Source organism: Canis lupus, chromosome 6 (assembly GCF_048164855.1).
Source record: "Canis lupus baileyi chromosome 6, mCanLup2.hap1, whole genome shotgun sequence".
NCBI lineage: Eukaryota > Metazoa > Chordata > Mammalia > Carnivora > Canidae > Canis > Canis lupus.
The window spans coordinates 79,751,098-79,769,240 of NC_132843.1; the positions used below are offsets into that span (position 1 = coordinate 79,751,098).

The following is an 18,143-nucleotide window of genomic DNA, read 5'->3' on the forward strand; positions in this document are numbered from 1 at the left end:
CCGGGCTTTGTCTCTGTGCTCCAGTGAGGAGAAATGCATTTCCACCTCCGGGGTTTAGAGAAGCTCAGGCACCATCCCCAGCGCGGTGGGGGTGTCTGTGGCCCCAGAGCTTCTGGAGGGCGGGGGCGGGAACTGCTAGGACCTTGCTCTCCTACTGGACAGAAGCCATCAGTCGCCTCAGTCTCCGGAAGGTTCCAGGCGCCCTCACATGTAACAGACGCGCAGGGCCCGGGGCGAGGGAGCCAGCAGGCCACGGCTGCTGCCACGGGCTCGGGCCTCTTTTCGAGGATCACATTCCCCGGAACACCATATTTTAAAAGGGGCACCGAAGCCCAAAACCACATTTCAAGGAAGACAAACAGGTTGGTGAGGGATCCAAAAACAGCGTCGGAAGAATGATTAAGGTCGCCGAGGCGGTTTACTTTGGAAAAAGGAGGCTTAGCGAGGGTCTGAGAGCTGTTCTCAAATATTTGAAGAGCTGTTGTGTCGTAAGATGAACCGGATTTACTTGGTGTGGCTCCAGAGCACTGAGTCGGCGTCACGGTGGTTAGAAGCCCGTTGGAGACAGACTGGGGGCTCAGCAGGGAGAACTTTCTAGCAACGGGAGAGGCTTACGAATTACCGATAAGGTGGTGAGTTCCCCGTCACGGCAGGGATCCGAGCCCACATGACAATCAAGGGAAGGGCTCACTCGGGGGTGCGGGCCCGCCCAGTATGGCCCAGTACGGCCCAGTACCGCCCGCCCAGCACACCCAGGTTCCTCCTGCGGGCCCTCGGGAGCTGCGCCCGGCCTTGCAGCCAGGAGAGCTCGGAGCCAGTGCGGCACAGCCCCCGGGGGCCTCCCAGGGGGAACGGGTCTCGGCCCCCCCGCCCGCCTTCCTTCTGGATCCCGCTCCGGAAAAGCGTCTAGGCGTTAAATTGCTTGAGATTCTACATCATCTGCCCTACAGGCCCCCTGGCGGATTTAGAGCCTGACATTTTCCAGAGGGGTCAGAACTTCTCCCTTTTCGGACATTTCGGGGCAACCTGAACAGAACCGTGTTTCCTTCGCTCCGCAAACGTTCATTGTACACAGACCTGGAAACGGGTCGTACCGACCTCGGCGCGGGCGGTTTTCCGGTTTTCTTCACTGTCCACCTCCTAGACCCGGTGTCTCGGGCCCCGGCGTAGGGTTGCAGGGAGGGTCGTGGCTCTGGCAAGGGCGGAGGAGGACGGAGGGCACCCCGAGGTCCCGCAGGCCGGTGGGTGGGGCCCGGAGCCGCTGCCACAGGTCACTCTGCCAAGGGCCTGGCTGGCTGCCTTGCAAGCTTTATAGCCGGGGCACTGCCATCTGCTCCCTAGGACTCACCGACGTCTTTTCACGGACATCTGCCCCTGCCCCCGGCCCCTTGGCCTTTCTGCAAAGCTCCAGCTGCTCGCAGAGGCAGAGGTCATCAAGCTGCCCACCGCCTCTGCCTCCTGCCTCTCCAGGGGGCAGGTCCGCCCCCAGCCATCTCCTTCTAGGCTCCGTCCTTCCCAAGGCAGCGGCTCTCCTGCCTCATCTCTGACCCGCCACCGCCTCCCTCTGGTCACCCCTGCTGGCTGGACCCACAGAAGACCAATGCCTCTCGGGGGGCTCTCCAGGTCCTGGGGTCTCCTGCCTCTACTGCCTCTAGCTGGTTCCCTCAGATCCTCCAACTCTGGCTCCTCTGCTCTCCCGGGGAAGGGCCTCCCACAGCTTCACCACCTTGTGGCTGCTTTTGACCACCTGCCAAGTGCTCTCTCTTTCCAGCAGTTCTCTCTATCATCTACCATCTATTTATCAATCTATTATCTATCAACCTATATCTATCATCTATCACCTATCTATATCTATTGTCTATCATCTATCAGAGACAGCGCACACATGCAGAGGGAGTGATAGGCAGAGGGAGAAGCAGACTCCCCACTGAACAGGGAGCCCGATGTGGGGCTCCATCCCAGGACCCCAAGATCATGACCTGAGCCCAAGGCAGACGCTTAACTGAGCCGCCGAGGCGCCCCGTTATTGGTTTTCTTCTGTGAGGCTCAAGCCCCCAGCGACTTCCAGCGTAGACGGAGCTTCCATTCAGGCTGGAGAGTGAGGAGAGGCCTGGGCCCCTGGCTGAGTCTGGGGAGGTGGAGGCAGGCCGGGATGAGGGCGTGGAAGCCTTCTCCGGGCTCCCGGGCCAGTGCCCGCTCACTCACGATGGCCCGAGCGGGGTGACGGCGCCCTGTATTTCTAGCGCTAGTTCCGGCCTGCCTGCTCCTAGCTCCACGTACACGATGCTGTTCACCGCAACGTGCACGTGACGTAGAGTTCCCAGCCATCTTGGTTGGAGGAAAGGGAAAAACTGGGGCGAGGAAGAGACATCCCGTAGCACTGGGAGGCTCAGGGTCGCCGGCCCAGCCCCTCCCCTCCCCCGCCGCCAGGCTGCCAGAGGGCCCACTTAGCTGGCGACAGCGGGCGTGGGCGGCGGCCCGGCCGGGTAATTGCCTGTAATAACGGCCGCGGCCTTTGTTCCTGGCGCTGTGGGCTGGGGCTGTGCTGGAGCCCACACGGGGCCGGTGCCCGGAGACCTCACCCTTCCTTCCTGCTGCCGCACCGGCCCAGCGTGGACCCAGCCTCCCGGGAGTCGCCGCGACCTCCGCCGAGCCCCCCTTCTCGGACGTCCTGGCCGCCGCACCGTGGCCAAGCCCGAGGAGGCCTGGGTGGCCCGCAGCCCCCACGAGGAGCCCGTGACCTCACCTTCAGACGGAGCCCTGCCCTCTGGGCACGGACGCGGCTGCAACGCGGGGGCTCGGCGGTGGAGCAGGTGTCTTGGGCCCAGGCCGTGACCCCGGGGCCCCAGGATGGAGCCCCGCATCGGCTCCCCTCAGGGAGCCTGCGTCTCCCTCTGCTGTGTCTCTGCCTCTCTGTGTGTCTCTCAGGAATAAATAAGTAAAATCTTAAAAAAAAAAAAAAAAATACAGGCACAGTCTGAGGGCAGGGACCCTGGCAGGACCAAGGACCCAAGGCCTGGCGATACTGTGGGTTCCCACTGTCCTGTGGGCCATTGGTGTTCTGGGGAACAGGCGGGACACCAAAGAGGGACTGGCACCAGGCATCCCAGTGCCCTCAGGAGTTCCCCCAGGGCCCCTCCCACGGGCCTAACCTGGCCCAGGTCCTGCTGCACACACGAGCGCACACCTGGATGTATGCTTGCCAGGGAAGGCCCAGCCCAGGGGGGTGCAGAGCACCAGCAGCGGGGAAGAACCGAGCTCCAGGGAGATTTCCTTAGTCCCTCGGAGAAGTTTCAGGGCCAGGACCACCTCTGCTGTGAGTGACCACCCCTTCTCTGTCCACAGGCTGCAGACAGACCAGGAACCCGGCCCCCTCCCTCAGGCTGGCTGGGTCCTTGATGACTACTCTGGCTGCCCTGCAGAGACCGAGGACAGCTTCTCCTGTACAGGTAAGTGTCCTGGAGGGAAGGACTTCCTCCTGGGGTGGGGAGGCCACCAGACTGTCCTCACTGGAAGAAGTGACCTGCCTACACAGGTCCTTCTCTTAACAATGAGACATCAGCCTGCGAACTTCACCTTGAGCTTTTGCCCTGCTCGGCTCAACCCAGAGTTGGTCCGTCCAATCCAGGAGCGCTTCGAGGTCAGGGGAGGAAAGTGGCCAGTGGGTGCCCTGTTTATCCAGTGCTCAGGGCCGGGAGTCACCGAGTCACTGAGGCCATGACAAAAAAGTAATGAGCTGAGAGATCGAGAGCCAGGTTCCATGCAAAGCCCAGACGAACGGTGGGGGTGCTGGGAACCAGCGAGGCAGAGCCACTTGGCTGACTGCCTGACACCTGCTTCCTTTCCCACCTGTCACCTTCCCTGGGGCACCCCGTAGTCACAACACACCACCTGATGCATGTCCTACCGGTAACCGAGCCTCAGGAGCCAGAATGTGAGATTTACACCAAGAGGAGCTCTGAAACTGGGACGCTGTGATACTCTGTAAGGGCAGGGACACTGCTTGTCCCCAGGTGCATCCTCACCCGTGCCCAGCCCACAGCAGGTGCTCTGCAGATGGCTCTGAATGAATGAATGGTGAGCGGATGGGTGAAAGCTTGTGTGCCACGGGTCAGGTCCTAGACTGGGCAGATTCTAAACTCTTAGCAGGGTTTAGGTGTGTGTGTGTGTGTTGGTTTTCTTGCAACATTAAAAAAAAAGTACCTAGAGGATGACTGTGGTACACGAGAGGTACCCGAGACTGCACACTGCAGGGCACCAGCTGTTTGTTTAGTTTCCAAAGGGGTCTTTGCCCCAGGGAAAGGATGAGCTTGCTTTTGGCAAAGCTGAGATTGTCTAGAGGTTTCGTCTTAGCTTCATTTCGGTGCTTTGCTCCTGTGGGCAAAGCTGGGGCACAGAGCACAGCCTGACCCTGGTGTCGCTGGACACCGGCAGCGTGCCGTTCCTGTCCTCTTATCCCCTCTATGCAGGTGGTTGGGTGTTCCCCTAGGCTGCGGGGCCAGGTCCTTCTGGGCTTTCTGCCGGCCTGGGCCCCAGCCGTGATCTTGGGGCCGTCGTGACCCTGAAGACAGAGCAGCAACACTCACTCCATGGCAAGCCTCATAGAGAAGGTTTATGGGGTAGGGACTGGGCATCTAGAAATAAACCGTTGCCTCCCACAATGAGTACACACGCAGAGCAACCAGGGCATGGCAGGGGACAAAGGAAACCAAATTTCACTGGCACTGAAAAACCATCAGAATTAGAATGTGGTAACCAGGAAACTATGTGGGGCTCTATTTTTACATTTGCAGTTTTGCTAGTGTAATGGCTTCCTTATGTGTATGCCACACTGTTGGGGGCTAATGAGCTCCACCTAACCAGGCCCGTTCATAACCATTATCCGATGAGCTGGTGAGAGGACTTTTACTATTAGTGTCTGCTGCTGACTGGCTTTAGGGGTCCCCCGGGCTCGTCGGCTGGAAGCCCATCCTTCCCCGCCGGAAGGATGAACGCGGCTAGTAGATCCCACGTTGGGTTCCTCCGTGGGTGGAGTGCCAGGGGACCTGCGGAGGTGGGAGAAGGGAGCAGCCCTTGCCTCCTCCGGGGCTCCCGGGGAAGAGGAACAAGGTTCTCTGCACTGCTCTGCTCTGGGACTGCCTGTCGTCGTGGCCATCCATGTCGGCCAAGGACACACTGGACGTTTTGATGCGTTGGGTGCAGGGGAAGATGTGCTTTGTAGGGGAGCCCGCACTCTGAGCCTGAAGAAAACAGAGACGAGCAAAGAGACAACGGAAGGCTTCCATTTTACTCCCTGCTCCCTGCCTCTGAACTTCACTCTGAGCACGACGTGGCTCATTCATTCAGCTTTCATTCACTCGACAGACCATCCGTGAGTGTTTGCCTCGTGCCCAACCCCGTGCTCAACGCTAAGGGGCACACATTGAGCATGAAGCCTGCTTTTAAAAAAATAAATAATTGAAAACGACATATATATATATATTTTTTAAAACAAAAAAACAAAGAGATGGATAAGACTGTGACCTGTTTCCAAGGAGCTGATGGTCTAGAGATGAGCCGGGCCCAGAGGATGCGCTGGCGCCCTGCAACCTGCCCTTGTGGGAGCTCGTAGGGCAGCCTAGTGGGTCCTACGCCTGCGAGGCCCTGCAGCACGAGGAGGATGCTGGCCTTATGCCCCTTCCCCGATCTGGGGGAGGAGATTTTGGGGCCTGGAAGAAGGGAATGCCGTATCCTACCTTGGCGTCATTTACAGAAGCCACACGGTCCCTGAGCATGCAATTCCCATAGGAGTCTGTGGACGACAAGGGGGCGGGTCTGCTTTCTTCTGTGGCTCAGACATCCTTCCTGCTGGGTTGTGTGCCCATCTCGCTCCCCCTGACCTAGCACGGTGCCCGCTGATCCGTGTTGGGCGGAATGGTAAACTGAGCGAGTGAATAAGGAATCCGAAGTCCGTGCTTGTGGGGTCGTTGATGCTCCGTGGGCCTGTTTCTTGCCGCCTGACGAGGGGCAACCAGCCTTTCCTCTGTTCTCCTCCCAACATGCTCCTCTCTGGCATCCGGGCTCGCAGGGGGGACAGAGGTCCTGAGGGGAGCAGGGAAGGACCAAGACTCTCCTCCACCTTGTGCTGCTTTCTTACTTACTCTGCCTGGAGCGTGGAGTCCACACGAGCTGGGATAACCTGTCGAGCAGGACGGGGATTCCTCACGAGCATGACTTGCCCGCACATGGCAGTGCTGGGATTTGGCTGTCGTAGGTCCCAGGGCTTCTGCCCCTGGCCCGGGGGCGTTCGCGTGTGTCAGGACCCACTCCCAGCTCGCCGGCTGTGCTGCGGAGGCCCCTGTGCTGCTCCCGGCCGCCGCGTCCCCTTGGCTGCCATCAGCGCAAAAGCAGCGCACGGGCCCCCATTGGGTCTTAATCTGGAAGGCCCAGGGAAGCCAGTGCTGACATTGCTCCGGGCCCACGTGTGCGAGGCCGAGTGCAGGACGACTGGGAAAGGTCGCCCCAAGGTTGACACTTTTCCTTAATTACTTCTACTTTGTGGCGTGTTTGAATGAGCACTAAGTGGACACATAATGAAGGGATCTTGTCTCATCACAGCCTGTGTCGCTGGGGAACAAGCCGGAGCCTCCTCCCCGCCTTGCTTTTCACACAAGGGTTGGTATATATAGAATAGTAGGGGCGGTGTAGACTTTGGCCTTGTGCTAGAGTTGTTTGTTTTTCTCCTTCCCTCTTCCATGTTCAGCTGACTCCACCTTTAAGCCATAATTACATTTTTCATGTTTTGTGGATCTGGGACTGGGGATGGAGTGAGTCCCCCTTTGGAGAGAACCTGCAAACCTGGCGAGCCCTCCGCTGGGGCAGGAGAGAGGTCTGGCTGCTACTCTCTGGGAGAGGAATTTGCTCTGGGAGTTCGGGTGGCGCCAGCGTAGTGGTACGAGCCCCACGTGCTCTTCTGGGAGCTTCGGGCCAGATCCAAGGATCCCAGGGCTACAAGTGACTCGAAAAGTCAAAGACCACGTGAAGCCAAAGCTCTAATGAACTTTACCTCTCACCCAGTGATGGCCTCATTCTCCTTCTGATGCCCCAAACACTGAAATGACCCAAAGGTGACAACGACTGCCACTTCTTGAGCACCTGCTACATGCGGGGCACGGGGCTGGATGCTTTGGAGGGAGTCCTTCATGAGCATCTCATGCCACCCTTTGCAGGCGGTGCTGTTACTCCCAGGGAAGTTCCACTAAATAGCTGGTCTGGGGACACACGGCGACGGGGCTGTGCCAGGATTTGAACCCATGCTTGTCAGAAAGCCACGCCTTCCACCCTCACTCGCCCGCCTTCCCGTTGCTGCCCCTTGTGGGGTCATCTGCCCCCTGCCTCCCTTAACCTCCAAAACCTGTGGGGAAGGAAACAGGGTCATGAGCCACAGTCCTGCTGACATCTCCGTCCACGCGAGCAAGCCCCGGGATGTCCCCGGCTCCTCTGTCATCCCAGGCCCGTGTCATTTCACGCTGAGTTCACACTGCCATGTTCCCTGCCCTCTGGAGACTTTGAAGCTGAGCGAAGCCTGATGTCCCAGCCATCCGTGGAGAGAGGATGTGCAGACAATTGACTAGAAAACACAGCCCAAGTTCAGGGGCAGGTGGCGTTAGCTGTGTCATCAGGGCGCAGGCGGCTCCGTGTGCTCCAGGCCAGGGGAGGCCCCGGAGGTCGGGGGTCCCTGGAGGCCCCGTTTGGATAAAGCACGTAGCTGTCTGGGACCGAGGAGCCTTCGAGCAGTTGGGACGGGAGGTAATAATCCTGCGCGGCCACAGCGGACGCCTGCCGTGGCTTCCTTGGACGCGGGCGCTGCCGGTGAGCACCTGCAGCCCCTCTAACAACCATGTGAGGGTCGCACGACCCCCTGCTTCGTCCCATGGCCACTCGCGAGCTGTGCAGCCTTGGGTGTGTCACTTGATGTCTCTGTGCCTCCACGATGACGGTGCCTCCTTCCTAGGGCTGCCCGAGGACCCAGGACACCAACGGAGCTAGAGGGCTCCGGGGAGCACTGATCCATAGCAGCTGCTCCGTATCGTCACTGTTTCCTTCGGAGGGGGCGCTGTGCCAATGTGCCCACTTTACAGATGCCCAAAGGCTGCGACGTGCCGCAGGGGTCCGGCCAGGCCTGGAACCCAGGCAGCTGGACTTCAGAGGCCATGCCCTTAGCATGCGCACCGTGACCTTGCTGGAGGGGAACATGTCCCAAGCCCTGGGGTGCCCCGGGGAGGCCGGGAGGGGCAGTGGGATGAGCCAGCAGGACAGAGCCCCAACTCTGGGAGGGGCCTCCGGAGGGAGAGGCCAGAGAAGTGAGGTCATCTGAGGTACCCTGCTGGAGGAGTTTGAAATAGAAACCAGAGGGATCTGGATTCTATTTCCTAGGAGGAGGAAGGGGGAGGGAGGAGGAGGCTGAGGGACTTCTCAAGACAGCCTTTAGCTGGGGATGGGATTAAGCTCCAAGCAGTGAATTTGACCCAGTGGGAGCCATGTTAGTGGAATGTCAAGGATAGTGGAGGCTGGGCAGCCTGGAACCCCCCCACCCCACGTACACATCCGTACCTCCCAAGACTGCTCCCACTTTAGAAGGTGTAATGAATACTCAGCAAACAACACGGACAAGGCCTAGCTTCCCCGCGTCCTGCTCCACCCGAGAAAGCCAGGGCCTCCATACTACCCAACTGCAGAGGAAACTCATATGCTTCCACCAAATCTTTATTAAGTGCTTACAATGTGCCAGGCACTGCTCTACCTTGGAGTCCAACCATGGATGAAACAGGCAAAGGCCTCTGCCCTCGTGATGCAGCGTACAGCCTGTGCAGCTGTGTATGCATAACCTGCACGGTGGCCCTCGAGAAGTCCTGGCTCGGGAATGTGTCTCTCATCCCAAAGAGCAGGACAGAGCTCCCTCCGGCTTCATGACATCTAAGAATATCAACGACAGCAGTCTGTGGACCACCCCCCTTCACCTCGTCTTTATTTTTAAGTTTTTTTTAAGCCTTTATTTACTTATTCATGAAAGACACACACAGAGACAGAGACACAGGCAGAGGGAGAAGCAGGCTCCCTGTGGAGCCCGATGTGGGACTCGATCCTGGGACCCCGAGGTCACGCCCTGAGCTGAAGGCAGATGCTCAACCACTGAGCCACCCGGGCGTCCCACTCTTTATACTAGGAAAGAGGAGAAGAGGAAGGTGATAAATTTTCCTCCATGGCTCTAGAGAATTGCCCCCCGTGCCCTGTACATGACGTAGACTCAGCTTCCTCCTGGCAGGTTTCTAGAGACTCAGCTCTCCCCACTTGAGTTCTTCCTGGGAAACCCTGACTCCTCGTTTAGTTCTCCATGTGCCTGTGGGCCACGGGAAGGTCCTGAGGATAAGGGGAGGATACTGGGGAGGAGGAGGGCCCGGTTACTAGGAACCTCTCCAGATCTGACCACCCCATGCAACTTTAGAGTGTTATGGGAGGGGGGGCCCGCTGGGGCTGCTGGAAATTTCAGCCACCTGAACTATCTGCTAAACTTTCACCATGTCCTTCCATGACCAACGGAGAGAAACTTCCATGACCAATCCAGAGAAACCCCACTTCAGTGATGCCCCAAAGATTGGGCTTCACAGGCCTTTGTCCCACCCCCGGAAGGCAAGGGCTGGCCAATCGTCTTCATAACTTCCAAGAAACAAAGTCTCCCTGGGAAGGCCTGAGGCAGATGGAGAGCCTGCAGGCAGCTTCATCTCAAGGAGCGCTGGTCTCCAGTCAAGGCTTTAGTCCCTCCCCCTGGCACCACCGTAGGGGCAGAAACCGGAACCCAGCATTCCCCCCCTTCCAGTGTGTCCCCCATCCCCTTGATAAGAGGATTAGGGTCCCCCACTGAGACACTTCCCCCACCCACAATAAGGCTGCTCAGCAGGCGAACACAGAAGGAGCTCTGGGGCGGGGAGGGTGGAGAGCCAGTTGAAGAGAGTAAGCGTCACAGACACAATAACCAGGAAGATTAAGTGCTGAGAATTACCCCCAAGTCATAATATTCCTGGTCCTGAGTCCTTTAAGAGGCGGAAGGAATCAGACACCCGCCTTCCTGCGTGTGGCTGCTGGCTAGTGGGAGTCCTGTGCTCCAGAGAAAGCTGAAGATGATTAAAGGGTCGGGGCGAGGGAAGGTCAGGGAGTGTGGGGTCATCCAAGGCCTGGGGGGAGGGGGAAGGACAGAGAAATGGTTAGGCTTAGTCCTCCCTTCCCTTGAGAAAATCATTCCACCTTCACAGAGGGCTGGAGAAGCCAGTGAGTGTGTTCTATGGTGAGAATGATCGAGGTCGCGGAGATAGGAGAGAGCCTCCAAGCAGGAGGAGAGCTCAGCCCCATTAGAAGTGGAAGGTGGCACAGCCCAGGGCCGGGAGCTTGACCCAGCAAGCTCACTGCATCCTTCCTGCCTGAGAATCCGGGTTTCCATGGAGGCAGGAGGAAGCTCCTGGTGACGAAATCAGGCTGGGTGAAAGGCAACGTTCTCATCATGCTTTGAAACTCCCACCCATCACACCAAGACTATGCTTAACATTTGCAGAGCAGTTTTTATATACTAAGTAATTGCCAGTGATTATTCTATTAAAATTCAATGAAATGTGAGTCCATGGCGTTCCTGTGTTAGATTTAACGTCTCTTTAAAAACCTAGCAAAAACTCTAATAAAGCACAGGGATGCCAACTGAGAGAATGGGTTTAGCCATGGAGCGAGAACGTCTTTCTCTCCAGGGTAGTGAGAAGGTCCTCCACCCCCCCACACCCCCCACCCCCCCCCACCCCCCCCCCGCCAAGCTGGTTCTGGGTCTGATGGGTATGAGAGTTTCTCCCTATTCTTACAGTCGTTTTTCACTTTTTGGCATCAAGGACCTCTTTCGGAACCCGGTTAGCATTATATGTCTCCCCAGACAGATGGACACATTCACAACACAAAACACGTATTTGATGGTTGGTTTTGTGGACCTCCTCACACCAGTGTGTGAACACAGATTCGGAAGTTATGCTCTGCAGTAGTAATATCACAGCGGTGGCCAGACAACACCGGGTTTGGACCTTATTTTTTTTTCCCATCAGGTTTTTGGGTTTCCTTGGCTCACAGCGAGGTAATAGGATTTGTTACCAATGGGTGGGTTTTGCTCTAAAGCAGAACGTTGAGCGTTATCTTTGAGGTTCCACTTAGTGTTGTGATTCAGTGACCTTAAAACAATCAGCTCTGCATGGACACGTCAGATTTGATTCTAGGTTTTCCCATATAACAGGATTCATGCACACAGGCGGTTTGCGGGTCTGCGGCCAACACGCAGGCACAGCTGCACGCACACAGTCTACCCTCCACTTCGTTCCCCCTCGCAGGCCTGTGGTTGCCATGACAACAGATCCAGGCTGGTCCTAGTCTAAGGGCAGCGTACCTGGGAGTTGCAGACCTCGTCTGGAGCCCAGTGTGCAATGAACACCCCTGTAGATGTGTATGGGACAGTTGCCATGGCAACACGCAAGCCAAACACATGTGGGAAACATCGAAGACTTCTTATCCTGGTCTCTTTATTAGCCCAAGGAGCACAGGGATCTAATTTTAAATGAGTGCAATTTCAGAGTACTCTAGATGAGGTGTTTTCCTCAGGCCTTACCCTGCTCTAAGGCCGTGAGCAGAGGGGGTAGAGATTCCCCATTCTGCACCTCCCCCAGATTTCTTACATGATCAATGAGAACACGTTTCATTACATGAGAACGGAGGCATTCTCTTAAGGCCACGTGGCAAGTCGAGAAGAGAACTGGGACCTCCAAGACTTGAGGACAGGGAAGTCCTGAAGGGGTCTTGGGCTTGTTGGAAGTGACCCCAGGACAAAGGTCATGAGGCTGAGCTATCAAGGGACTGGTGGTGCTGTAGATCGCCAAGGGAGTAATCCTCTGTCCCCACTCCCAGGAGTCTGTGGGCCACTTCTAATGTGACTGTACTCCTAGACCCCCATGCCAACCTCAGGTGCAGTGAGCATCGGGTTACGGGGAGCAAGGGTGGGATTAGGCCCAGACCAGAGGGCAGGCAGGCAGCGTGAGAGGGCAAGGTTACCAGGCGGTGGAGCCAGAGTGGTGAAGGCCCTGGGTGGCACGGAGGGTCAGCACTGGCCTCTAGACCAGCAGGTATCAGCCTTGGAAGCCCTGTCCTGCCACTGGACATGCTGGGTCTCAGTTGTGATCTGTCCCCAGGTCATTCCCTCAAGAAACTGGAGCTTCCCTTGAAGGGACAAAGAGAGGGTCCATTGGCCTCCCCGTGGCCCAGGGCTGCAAAGAAGGAAGAAAAGATGTTACTGGGACCTCATCCCAGAGCCTGGTTCCCATTCCAACACACCAGCTGCAGCGTCTCTCGCCGTGGGGTATCGAGAGGTCACTGCTGTTTACAATCTCCCACACATCTGTTCTGAGTCACGCATTCATTCATTTACTTGGTCGTCATTCACCAAATATTTCTGAGAGCCCACTATGTGCAAAGAGCTGAGATGGGTTTTGAGAAAAAAATTAATAATCAGTAGACCAACCAAAGATACATCCTTGGGAAACCCAAATGAGTGAATAAGAAATGTTGGCTCCGGATGTGCAGAGATAACTGAAGTGGTTACCGCGAACTCTGGGGCGGGGCGGGGGGTGGGGTGGGGGGGTGGGTCAGGGAAGGCGTCCTAGAGGAGGTCCACTTGGCCTTAGGAAGTCTGAGAACAGAAGACTCCAGGCCTTTCTCTAACACCACCTCCTCCTAAAGTCATCCCTACACCCATCGATGGCAAGTCCAGTCTTAGACTTGTCCAGGCCCAAATCTTTGGGATATGCTCAATTTCTACGAACCCCATACACCCCCCCTTGGTCTATCAGCACATTTTAATGGTTTCAAAATATAATTCAAGTGGGACCACTTTGCAGCACTCCCAGAGTCACTACCCACTTCCAAGCCACTGTCCTCTCTCACCTTGGGTGTCACGACTTTTCTGCCCATGAGCCTAGCACGGCAGCCAAAGTGACCCCTTCAAGGGGGAAGCTGGGTCACGGCACTCCTCCACTCCAAACCTGCCAGTGACTTCCATCCTACTCAGAGGGAAAGGCCACGTCTTGTAAGGACCTAGAAGGCCCTCTACACCCTGGTCTCCAGTTACATCCCGGGCCTCATCGCCTGCCTCTGCTCCTTCCTTCCTTCCCAGCCACGCTGATCTGCACGCAGTTCTGATGGGCCGGGCACACTCTCCCACGGGGCATTTGCTTGGGCTCTTCCCTCTGCCTGGAAGTCTTCCCTCAGATATCCCTCTCTTCTTTCAGATTTTTGCCTCAAATGTCACCTTCTTACTAAAGCCTTCTTTGGCCACCATATTGAAAATTCAACCCCTACCCCTGGGCAGTTCACATTCTCCTTCCTGCCGTGTTTTACTCCTAGGAACTCTGTAGTAGCTACCATTTCTTTCTGATTTATTGTCTGTCTCCCGTTGGAACGGGAGTTCCACGAGGGCAGGAATCTGTGTCTGTCCTTCGGCCCTCCTCGGAGCTGGCCCAGAACTGGAGCTCAGCCCTAGGGAGCTGTGGTCCGATGCAGACAAGGCTGCTGAGCCCCAGCCACTTTGGCAGCCTCCAGCCCGGCCTTGGGTGCTCACGAAGTCCCTGCTGATGGGTGGAATGACATAGGGGAAGGACAGGGCAGAGGAAAGGCAGAAGGAGGTGGGGAGTAATCCTGGAGGGCTTTCCACAGAGGCATAGGTATTGGAATCTGCTAGGGAGGTGATGAAAGAACCTCATCCTAGGGATCTGAGCAGAGCCAACTTAGAAAGGGTGCTTGTCACCCAGGGTGGGTTGGCTGGGCTTGCAGAGTCATGGGACTAGGTGCCTAGCTCTTGCTTTCCAGATCCTGACTGTGGGCTCAGATATCTAGAAAACTCTTGGGCAGCCCGGGTGGCTCAGCGGTTTAGAACCGCCTTCAGCCCAGGATGTGATCCTGGAGTCCTGGGATCAAGTCCCATGTCAGGCTCCCAGCATGGAGCCTGCTTCTCCCTCTGCCTGTGTCTCTGCCTCTCTCTGTGTGTCTCTCATGAACAAATAAATAAAAAAAATCTTAAAAAAAAAAAAAAAGAAACGTTAAAAAAAACAAAACCTCTTCATTCTTTCCTGCTCTGACTTGGCTCTTGAGGGAGCCACGTGTGGACTCACCTGCCCACTCCCCCCTCCCTCAGATCCCCTCTTCTCCCAAAGTCACCTTTCAAGGTCAACAGGGTGGGGGCAGCCCACCTCTCCTTTCTACCTTTTTCTCTCCTCCTCCCTCTCCAGTCCAATGGGGAGAGCCCATAGACCCTCCCAGCGCCCCCCCCCCCGCCCCAGACAACCTGGGTTGCATCTGTTCCCCAGCACATGGTGTGAGAATGTAAAATCACACAGCATGCCTTTCCTTGGCTGTGTGCCTGTATCTTCATTCCTCAGATTGCTTTAAGTTCTTGGTCAACACATGTGGTCAAATCACTCATCTTGCCCCATCGCAGAAACTGCCATTGCCTTTGGAGATAGAGGAGTGGGATGGATGAGGAGTGGTTCTTGGGAGCCTGGAATTGGGGGCTTTTGGGACTCCAAGCCGGCCTCTTTCCCCGCCTCCTCTTTAGAGACTGGGCAGGACCCAGTTGCCCTCCACAGGGCGCTGACAACACCGTCACCGGTACCTGCTCCCTGCCCAGCCAGGCCTCTCCCTCACCACATAGGATCTCTCTCATCGGACCATCCCCGGCCTATCTGTTCTTCTATCTGTTCTTCGGCTTGGGGAAAGAGGAAAGGGCAGAGTAGGAGGGGCTCGGGGCGGGTTTGGCAACAGTGTGACAGGGCAGGTCCCTCTCTTTTTAGGAATCACTCGAGGAAACATTCTGCACATATTGGTTTTATCGACTGATACTGGAATGGCTGTTGCCACGGTAGCAGAGGCTCCCACTGCAGTAGAGGATGGTGGGAAACTCAAGGGATGTGAAAGGAATCAAAAAAGAACCAGAGAGAGGGAGAGGTCGCATTAGGGAGTGTCTGAAAGTTCCAGGATGCCAAGATGACTCTTTAAAGAGGCCACCACATGGCCATGGCACAGCCCTTTACAGAGAGTGCCAGTGGGAAGATGCGCAGTACCGGGTGGATGGAGAGAGGACTCGCGCTCAAGGGGATTAGCACTGAATTAACTCATGGGACGAGCGTGGAAGGTGTTTTCCATTTCATGAACTGTCAGGTGGCCCCTCCTGCGGGAGGGAGTTGATGGTGGGGGCCTCGCGCCTCTCTTCTGGACAGTTCTCTCTCCTTGAAGGAAGTAGAATTTCAGGAGCTGTTTATTGAAGGAAAGGAAGGGACCTGGGGATTTGGGGCATGGGATATCCCTGGAGAGGAGGTGCGCAGGAACAAAGGGGAGTAAAGAAAGGGAAGAGGCCAGGCTGGAATGCAGGAGCCAGGGAGGGCAGAGAGGAGGGTCATGTGCCGGGGGCAGTGGGCACGCGGGGGCATGGAAGTGCAGCTGGACAGAGCAACAAGTGGAGTAGTGCTTCGTAGCAATTCTGAAGGTTGACAAAGCTAGAAAGCCACAGGAGATGGGGGGCCAGATAAACCTAGGGGAGACCGTGTCAGGCTTGCTGGGGGCAGTGGACCACAGTGGAAACACTGTTTTCAGCCAGATGGCAACCAGTTAATTTCCCCGTGTCTACTAACAGGTAGCTGAGGGCCGCCTGGGTGGCTGAGTCAGTTAAGTGTGCGCCTTCGGCTCAGGTCATGATCCCGGGGTCCTGGGATCGAGCCCCACACCGGGCTCCCTGCTCAGCGGGAGTCTGGCTCTCCCTCTCCCTCTCCCCTGGCTTATTCTCTCTCTCAAATAAATAAATACAATCTCAAAAAAAAAAAAAAAACCCACTAAACTAAAGAGGAGCTGATTTCACACGCAGGGAAAGAGCACAGAGGGACAAGCAAGAGCTACAGTAACCTGGTAAATCAGAGAACATGTATCCCCAGATTCTCAAATTGCTATTTTTAGGAAAGGTGAGGTTCCCATGTGATGAACTAGGCGTGTGTCTTGCAAACTAGAGAATGACCTCTGAGTAAGGATGAGGATTAAAGAAGGGATTGTTTTGCAGTTTCATTAAAGGTGACCCGTGGGGTGAGGGAGGAAGGGCGTGGTTACCCAGAGACTTGGCACCAGTGATGGGCCCGGTCCCTTCCTTGAGCTGGGATCTTCTGTTTGGGCATAAGTGCGAGGACCTCATAAGCACCTAGAGAGCAAATCCCAGGCCTGGCCCCAGCCTTTGGGTGCTCCCTGTACCCCGGCAGGTGCTGGGGCCATACCGCCTAAGTCCCTTTCACCAGAGCTTCCTAAGCGCCAGGTCCAGACTCCTGAGGCCAGCCTGCATGTGCCCCCTGGATGTTCTGGTAAATTTTTGCACCCAGCCCCTTTCCTCTGCTCCTTTGAGGCCGTGGGGCGTGAGCCTGGGCAGCCTCTGGCTTCCTGCTCTCCTGGCCTGAACCCTCCCCTACTGATCCTGCTCCGGGTTCCAGGAAGCCTTCAGGACCTCCTCCACCTACTCCACCCAACAGCACGGCCTCTCACTCCTGTGCTCACAGGTCTCCTGCACCTGCTAAGGAAGGGCCGGACTCTGGGGCTGCAGCACTGAATGAGACAGCCAGGGTCCCTGCTCTGGGGTTCAGTCTCTTGTCATCCTGCAGATAGTATCCACATCCCTGTGTGTCTCCATCTGAGAGAGTGTTGGTGTATGTGACATTGCTTTTTCACGGGGTCAGGATGCTATTTCCCAGATCTGTGTTGTCTCTTTTGAACTCCCTGCCAGACATTGGCGGGGCGGGCGGGGGACTCTCCATGTTTCTCTGTGTCAACCAAGGCCCAGCCGGGGGTCCATGCTTCTTACCACACACCCCTCTGCTTGAAAACTCTGTGTTCTTGGTGCTGTGGTAGGAAGCACGTCCTCTTGGTCATCCCTCTCCTTGCAGATTTTGTGGCATCTCACTGCAGCCCCGGGATTACGGAAGGGAGAGTCCTGGGGGCGCTAGGAGGACCCAAGAGCCATGTAGGGTGGTACGGCCGAGCGTACAGCACTTGGGCCTCCAGATTCATTTGACTAACACAGTTGCAGCATCTGCTGCATGCGGGGTGCTGAGAGACACGGTTCTGCACCCAGAAAGCTGCAGTGCTGGTGGAGGAGACAGACATGTACACAAATACCTCTCGCACGAGGCAGGCTGTGATGATTAGCACTACGGGAGTGGGTGAGCCACGAGACTCGGGCGCTGGGCTCTCCAGCTTCTAAGGGGACAGGCAGGAAGCTAGGGAGAGGGAGGTTGGGGACGGGGTCGGCAGATAGTCTGATGGGTAGCACATTCTGGCAAAGAGTTCCTGGCTGGCTCGGTTGGAAGGGCATACACATCTTGATCTCAGGCTCATCAGTTCGAGCCCCACGTTGGGCGTAGAGATTACTAAAAACATAGATACACTTAAAAAAAAGTGTTCTTAGGGCTTTACAGTCCCCAGTGTGTGGCTCCCCATCTGCGGCCTGCCTCTTCTGGAGCAAGCTTTGCTTCCAGAGACATCCCCTCTGCTTTCCCCTGTCCCCCCCCCCCCCCTTTCTTGCCTGAGAACCTTTTGCTCAGGCCACTTGGCACCACTGACTTGGGAGGCCGTGGGAGAATGGACAGTGTCACCCTCTACTGAGGGACAGCCCCAGGCCGGCTGCTGCTGGCTCCCTCCCTCTGGGCCTCTACCCCTTCCACTCCATCTTTCTTCCCTGAGTCCAGGTGGGAGGGAGGAGGAAGCTTAAGAAAATGTTGCCTTTTTAAATTGCTCTGCAGTCTCCCTTTAGGTCAGGCCCGCAGGGGACCGGCGCTAAGCCTCCACCTGATTTCCTCGGTTTGACAAAGCGCTTTACAGTTCCAAAGCCCTTTTCCCCAGTAAGCTGGTATTAGAACCACCGTCAGAGAAGAGGGCCAGCCAGAGGGGTGCAATGACTTTGACAAGGTCACGCACTCCACTAGGCCGGGAGCCCAGGCTCCTGATCCCAAGGGTTGGTCCTTTCCTCCACGCCCTGAGCCCCGTCCCCAGTGGGCCTGTCGCGTCCC

The 18,143-nt window shown here is 56.6% G+C and overlaps 1 protein-coding gene across 5 annotated transcripts in view; it reads left to right on the top strand.

The window, feature by feature from the left end:
• The window catches only part of NAV1 (neuron navigator 1), a 209,923-nt gene that overhangs the window by 41,923 nt on the left and 149,857 nt on the right, over window positions 1–18,143 (top strand). For all 5 annotated transcript variants that reach the window (XM_072831401.1, XM_072831402.1, XM_072831403.1 and 2 more), the window contains one exon: window positions 3,346–3,449. In XM_072831401.1, the coding sequence (XP_072687502.1) occupies window positions 3,346–3,449 (104 nt within the window). The remainder of the gene's footprint in view (window positions 1–3,345; window positions 3,450–18,143) is intronic.